The sequence below is a fragment of the Lottia gigantea genome, assembly GCF_000327385.1.
Source record: "Lottia gigantea unplaced genomic scaffold LOTGIsca_94, whole genome shotgun sequence".
In the NCBI taxonomy this organism is placed as follows: Eukaryota; Metazoa; Mollusca; class Gastropoda; family Lottiidae; genus Lottia; species Lottia gigantea.
Window position 1 is genome coordinate 593059 of NW_008711065.1, and position 8418 is coordinate 601476.

The 8418-nt window shown below is 34.2% G+C and overlaps 1 protein-coding gene across 1 annotated transcript; it reads left to right on the plus strand.

The window, feature by feature from the left end:
• Nucleotides 1-6003: 6003 nt before the first annotated feature.
• Nucleotides 6004-6423, plus strand: LOTGIDRAFT_170175 (hypothetical protein; the record flags this gene model as incomplete). Its single annotated transcript, XM_009068808.1, has 1 exon — nucleotides 6004-6423. One exon carries the CDS (start codon nucleotides 6004-6006, stop codon nucleotides 6421-6423), a length of 420 nt encoding a protein of 139 aa, XP_009067056.1.
• Nucleotides 6424-8418: the final 1995 nt, after the last annotated feature.

Consider the following 8418-nt stretch of genomic DNA (forward strand, 5'->3'; position numbering starts at 1 on the left):
GGGTGAAGGCACGGAACAAGCCGGGAAAGCCACTGGGGTGGGAGTTATTGATCAGAGTTAAGTCTGTACATAGTATATAGTAAGGCGTTCAACTTTCACTAAAACCTCAAGATCTGAATACTAATAGATACACCATTAAAACAGTGCTACAACCAGTGTCTAATAGATCTATATATTGGAGAGCTATATCTATAGATATATTGTATATAGGAATACTCCAGTAGTTTAGGACATTGGCTCAACCGCAAGATCTGAATACTAATAGATACACCATTAAAACAGTGCTACAACCAGTGTCTAATAGATGTATATATTGGAGAGCTATATCTATAGATATATTGTATATAGGAATACTCCAGTAGTTTAGGACATTGGCTCAACCACAAGATCTGAATACTAATAGAACAGTGCTACAACTGATTATAAGTAGAATACAGTGTTTACTATTTTACTACCATAAACTAAAACTGTCCAAACACAATCACGCTCCATTAACACTTTATCTTCCAAACTATAAAATGGACGTTTTCTGTCAAACTTTAACCCTGATAGTACCACTTGGTAGATAATGTATGTTTTCATACTTCCAGTATTCGGTGAGTTTAATCTACCCAATTCCGAGGCCTGGACTGCGCGTTTTTGTAAAATTAAACGGATGTATAGTCTTTTTGGCAGTGTTTTATTTGATATGGTAAGGGAGTTAACATAGTGACTGCAATTAAGTTCCTAATTTATTTTGGTTAATTAACATGCTCAGCCTGCAACAAACGGGTATGCTACTTCAAGTGAATGAAAACATTTTAAGAAGGGAAATGAACACAATAGAAAACATGTATATACCTTAGTGATTGAGCTAAGGTTTTGGCCAATACCCAGTTATAACTGAAATGACAAGAAGCAATAGATTTTGATCTAAAAGAGACCAACTTCATTGGGCGAAGGGCGATGGTACTGTTCGTATCAAAACCCAATCAGTACAACTCAAGCAGGAGGCAGGAATTTTTGTGTTTAAAGTAAATTCGAACCCATAACACCTACCAACTACTAAAACCTGAATTAATCAGATAAACTGGAAGAGTCAGAAGGTAATTCAAACCATCCCTACTCTAACAGACAGTTAACTAAAAACCTCTCAAAACATCTTGACTCTGTTTAATTTGATAGTCAAGGAGAGAAAACAAATGGTTAAGAAATTATTTACAAAGAAAACGTTTTCTTTCTACAGTTTATCTGTTTTACTGTATGTTGACCAGCCATCGACTCCGAACGACCAACAGTCTTCAAATTAGCAATGTGCTATAATTTAATTAAATATATGTAATGTACAGAATAGTCGTGATGAAGAGTTGGAAATAAGGCTGACAGTGTCCTCCAAATAACGGGGTTTAGTTTTCGAAGTAGCGAGGAAAAGTTTAAAATTAAGAAAATGGTGATGAAAATCAGACTGTTTGTAAAACAAGTAAAAACACAATTCAAAGGAGTTCACTACTTTACAACCTTTACTCCCGATTTGCCATTCTTTGGACGAGACTTTTCATATTACTGATATTACTGATATTACTGATATTAAGAAAAACACATAGGGATAAAAGATGTCGTCAAAAGTTTTGTTTATATGATGATGAGACACACTTTACTTTATAATGTCAAGTCTGCGAGTGTCGAGTTAAAAACAAATGTTGTAGAGAAGAGTAATTCTATCTGAGATCTCGGACTACCCACAGCTCTGTACACCAGTTGAACTCTTATTATTAGATAATAGTTTGAACTCGAGTTATATTTTATAAGAAAATATCAGGTCTAGTAACTGTAGATAATACTGAATGTTACTCGGGTGTAAACCATTTTGTCATTTATAATATATTTTTATATATATTTCTAGGCAGGTGCTTGTTTTAATATCAGAATCTGGCAGAATATCCCAGTCGTAATAATAGTATATATATATGGATCTGATTTGATTGTATTAGGACTGATGCGTGTAAAAGGGACTCAATTCCACTTTGCGACTGGCAGGATCCAAGAGCAACTGGATTTGCAACTACTGAAGGCAACTGGCGACATCTGGTAGAATCGGATCAATGATGAAGACAACCTAGTCAGAACAACGACTAATAATCACAGTCGCCATCCGTTACCCAGGTTGCATTTTTGGCAAAAAATGGATCTTGGCCTAACGGAATCCTCGTTGATCACAGTTGCTAGAGTTCATTATTTCATACATTGACACTGAATTGTTCCTGCTAGTCTTTTATCATCTATCATTTAACCCCTGTGATTAGTTCAGATCAGTTCAGATCATTACACGACAGAAGCAGTGACTATTTTAGCTGATTTGTTTGGTCAGGTATAAATTGATCTGGTTGTATAGCTCATGATGCTGATCTCTACAAAAGTGGCATGTGTCGCGCGTAAAGCAAACCATGCTTACTCTTTTCAAAACACCTGGTGGTACTTCTCTTTTTGAGTAGTCCACTACTATACTACCTTTACTCCCGATTTTGATTAACGGAATTGTCTTGCTTTATAGCTATTGTTTTTCACTTAGTAAAATAGATACTGGTTATCAGCTCCAAAGTTGCAATTTGTTCAAAAGCTAGTTTAAGCTCCAACACAATCTGTAAGCTTCGGGCTCATGGGACCACACCAGCTTCATAGCATCAGGGAAAACAGTTTAATGACAAAACGAAGTGAAGAAGTTATATTTATTTATCGACCTGCCATCTAATGGAGCTTTATTATTATTCCATCGTTTTATAGATACCACGTGTCTCAATCAAACCTCTCCAGTCCGTTTAATTTCTTAATTCTCTTGGCATCGTCTTATATTGAATCTGCCTATCATTAACAGTTTTTACAAAGACGTAAACATTGACACGTGCATTTCATGTGCATAAATAATTTAAATTGAATAGAATGGTGATTATATAGAATATAATACGTTTTCAAGGCTCCGATATCGTTAATAGACAATGACTCCAATGACATGGAATACATAGATAGAATTAGGAAGACATTCCTAGTTTGAGGTACTTTCGAAGGAATTATGACTGTGATTTTCGTACATTTCAAGTATGTTTGAAGACTATTTACACCCGAACACTCGAAAATGGCGAATCTGTCCCTTCAAAGAGATTTTTTTTATCAAAATTTATTTCTACAAGAATGCATTAAAACAATACTACGTGATGAACAAGCTGCTGGATTTCGGGGAAGATAGAGTTAAAGAAAACTGGTGTCCTTTCTACACCATTAAAAAACTATTAAATTTCCCCGCTATCTTGGTGGACGTCGCTATCCAGGCAGGGCATTATTACTCTTTGTAACACTTGATACCACTTTACCACTGGGGTTGTCAACATGGCATCTCTTTCAGGAAAGCTACATATCTAATACCGGGGTTTATCTACTATATATTATATAGTGAATTCGGTCGTACCAGTTGTACCAGTGTACAGGAATCCGGTTTATAGAGGGGCTTCACTGTATTATCTGTTCAATATACTATTGTATCTATATATCTATCTGAATATTTTTTGTTAACAAGTTCACCACAGATCTAATATGTAACTTGTAAAACAAAGTAAGACAAATTATCATCTACATATTAACACTTTGTTAACATCTCCAATTTTACATTCATCAAGTTTACTAAAAACTGTGTAATTATTTGACGAATCTAGTTGAAGATTTGTATCAGGTATAATTCATTGTTGGTTGTTATATAATTAATTATGGTTCAGAAACACAGGTCGTTTTGTTACCAATAAACATATCAACAACAAACAAATATACCAGTTTTTACAGCACCTTACTGACAGGAAGTTGGCTAACAATGATCTAGAAGAGTAAATACAGAGAGTACTGCCAGCTACTCCTGTTTGATGTTCACCTCTACAGGTTGACGGTGATGAATGTTTACAGAAAATGTTTTTGGCAAATCATCGCTGATTGTTCTGATAAATGTAATATAACGGAGCGTCGTTGAAAATAGAGTACTAACATGTAGCTTGTAGAACAGAATTCAACCTAAAACTGTCGGTATGAAACACTTGTGTTATTCGGGAAGAAAAATTAATCAGTTACTCTTTAAGATGCAAACATGTTGATTTGTCACTCTTTAATGTTCCACAATGTGCTATATCACTAACTGAGATGAAGAATACAACAATTGAACGCAACGTTTCAACAATTTTCATTGCCATGACATCCTTATAATATTCAAATTCTACATTTTAACGAAGAAAGCGTTTCCAACATTTACATTTATCATGACTTCTAGGTTTTATTGTACACAACATTTCGATAAATTACAATCTGATATATCTTTAATGATCAATTCTATCTCGATACCATGGTTAAGGTTATACACATACAGCATAATTATATTCATAGAAAATAAAATTGTATAATGTTCTACACTCTTCAATTTAGTTTAGAAGTATCTATTCAACTTATATTTTTTTAAGAAAACTTGTAAATTGTTTTCAACGAGAGTATCTATTTTAAAACGGTGTTAAAAGAAAACTTTGTTAACAATGTTTTGTGTTGTGTTTTTATGTAAAGTTTGTAATTTCAGGTTTGTGAAGAATTTTAATTGGTTGTGATGTAAGGTTGTGTTTTTTATCTGAAGGTTTGTTGGTAAGACAGATATAATTTATCCTGACAATCTTCTCTTCTGATTATACAGGTAATTCTACATTCTTACGATATTTAGTTTAACATCTTAGACTTCAAAATGTTCAATCGAACATTAGATTGGTCGTAGTGTAATTTATCGAAACGTTGATTGCTGAAAATAATACTATACACGTTAATGATAATAAATGATAAAGATAACAATGGAAATGTTACAGACACAAGGATGCATGAATTTCGCTCTCAATATCGTGATCCGTAAGACAAATTCCAGAACATATACATAACTACAGGGTATTCCATCATTCAAGATTATCATGAAATGAGTTTAAGAGCAATTATGGCCCATTTAAGACAAAAAACGTCCTTTATTATTACGCTCGAAAAACAACACATTTCTTTTCAAATAGGTGTACAGAGTCTGAAGCTTCTATCTCTATCGCTCCTATAGGCTATATTTGTAATATAAAACGTTACCTTTTTTTTTGGTACACTCAGAATCCGTTCAAGGCATCAGTAGCACCCTACTAGGCAAAACCACAAGCTTGGACCCTAACACGTTACTGAAATCAAAATGCTCGAAAAACTGAACTAGCACAAATGTCGAGAAACATAACTAAGAAGACGATGAGATATATCCAAATGATTTTACGACCAACTCGTGGACATTAAACAACATCAATTAATTGTTTACAACTAATTAATAAACTGTTTAATTATAACACAATACCTCTATTATTAATAATTCAGCCCGTTCACACTGGAGATAATAGTTTTATTAAAGCCTACTCGAGATTACTGTGAACACATCAAGTCGTAACGGATTGGCCACTTTCCGGTTTAAGAGCAGTAGATTATATTGGTGTGAACACTAACTAAAGCAAAATCAAACTGAACACAATAGATCTGTTACTCAAGCCCGTTCACACTATAGAATTAAACTCTTATGAATTAAAATTTTCGACCAATTTCCGATTTTTGAGTAACGTGCGAAATCGTCGTTCAAACACTACACTTCTAAACTTTTTATTTCATTTTTAACATCACTAATTAAATATCCGGACAAAGGCTGTATAAAATGAAACAATTGTGCTACAGTTTCATTAACAATCTTACATTCTGTGGTCGCACACCTTCTACGTCTTCTTACCTTACGGGACTGATCCAGCAGTTTTACATTTACATTTATTATCGCACATCTCATCTACAAACGGATTTGTTCCAGTGATCTACTAACTTACATTCAAATAGTCTATACGTGTTTCTCTAAATACGAACATCAACTACATTGCTTCAGCCTTACAGTTCTATAGTCGCACAGCTTCTACGTTTTTTACGACCATTAACTGGGTTACATCATCTACAATGGAATCGTCGAAAACCAACACCATCGCGACCTTGTTAGACCAGTATCGAGTTACAGAGTTCTGTTTGAAGCGAGCCTGGGATCAAGTTATCTTGTTACAGAACCGACTGTTTGATCTGAAGATTCGATACGACCGAGCCAAATCCAACGGTCAGAGAACTTACCAATATTCCTACAAACAACGTCAAACCATCATAGAGAAGACATTGAAGATGTACGCCACCTATACTGAATTCAAGGCCGATAACCTCTTTCAACTGCGGATCTGGTTGATGATGCTGGGTTATAATTTTGAAGCTGAAGACGAGTATGAGGAAGGTGATGAAGATGAAGAATTTGATGATATGGTAGAACAGGAATATATGTTTGTCGAAGATGATTATTATATTGACGATGATGAACTGGTGGCATCTTTGTGAAGGGATAACTCTGATTTGTGATACTGTTAGATACTATACCTTGAATCTGTTTCTTAAATTCATAAAGGAATATTCTCTAGTAAATCTTGAAGTTTGCGGAACAACTATAGAGCGACGTTTTGAGTGAATCTAATGATACAATATGTCTGTTAAGATGATTAATTTAAAACATCTGATGAACTAATGACATCTTGAACAATTTTTGTGATTTTTTTGTTGATTTGTTTTGTATTATTGTTATGTTGTATTTGAATGCCAATAAACATTTTAATTTTGAACTTTCTTTTATAACTCGAGAATACAGTAGTCTTAGTTTCTCAATAAGAGGATCGTGATGATCTATTACATTTCATCAACAACCTGATTGCAGAACTGGCTTTACTAGCCTCAAGATAAAGATGTCAAACTCCAGTTTATATCAATATACCCACAAGTATCGTAGACTGTGAAATTCCAGCCCTTCAGATGTCAGTTAGGTCAACTATACTCATACAAAGTAATACAAAGTTTCATTTCATTCAGTTCTTTTACGATTTTTAACAAGTATTTCTTCGGTACTCAATTGCAATTATGATTCAGTGTATATCTACAGCCTGATTTACTCCTGGTAACGGCGCTGATATCATCTACAGCCTGATTTAAATTTTAACCTTCCGGAACTGCTGAAATTCCTGGCAACCATTCCAGCAACTCGACTTCACAGAATCTTTCATGTATCTTATACAAACGACCACAGGCAAACTGTACTGTTATTTGACGTCTGTTACTGTGAGTTTGAAGTAAGATTTGAAGGTTTGTCTCTTGGTAGAATGTTCAGATTATGCTAAACGCTATAAACATGTACAAATAATACCCTTCTAATCTAATTGTGTTGATTGCTGTATCTTGAGGGTAGAAGATCACATTCACTAGACCAGGCAAGGGGAAGATAATTCACCCTTTGACGCCAAAGGAGGCCTTACTATGTTGATATCATATTATTTGTGGTTTTCAAACAGTTTTCACCATATTCAGTAAATCAAAAATGAAATGAGATAGTGTTTTACATATAAATTTGTCTGAATGGAATATTGAAGAGCTGACACTATCGAGATATTTGGTCTATAGCTTTTGTTAACTGTCCCGTCTGAACGTCTAGACCAAGACAGTTTTCTTTATCAGCCCCGTCGACCTGCTTCAGCGCCAGACAGTCCTACACACAAACAGGCAGGGTAGAGTTTAGGGTGATATAGTCAGTGAGTTTGATTATTTAATAATAACATGAATATGTTTTGTGGTTTCATATAGTTAGTGAATCTTTGAAAGAAAGAAAGAAATCTTCGTGGATAAATTTAAAAGCTGGTGGGAATAGATTTTCGTTGTTACTAAAATCTTGCGTATTTTAAGTTTTAACAATGCTATGACCTGTGTCTGTAAAAGTAATAAAATGTAATATGATTCTTGGTGTTTAAAACTGTGGACTAGCAGCATGTGGTGGTCATAGACTTGTACATGATTAGTTGTTAATGACACTATTACAGATCAAACGTTGCTCGTGGTGAGCAATTTCTCCTGTTTGTGTGTAGGACTGCAGATAGAAATCGGTGATAAATAAACCAGTAGAGAGCGCACCGAGCCACATTTGAATATAAAAACACACCGGATATTTAGCACCCTACTTTTGTCGACCACAAAAAATTTGCGACACAATCTGAGACACATGTTCTAAACGATATTTAATCAATCTATTTAACTATTAAATTTCACTGATTATAAAACACAATTTAACTAATTATATTAAACGACCAGACATCTAGTACAACAAAGAACCGAGCTGGCGAATTACATCTCATTATACATGTTCTAATCTGGCAACGCTACAAATACTTTATTATAATCTGGCAACATTCAGATTGAACACCAACCATTCCAATGTTAACATAGAATTTTACATACCCGACATTAATGATTAGCATGATTTTTAACAATTCAGATTTTCGATTTTCATTACAATAC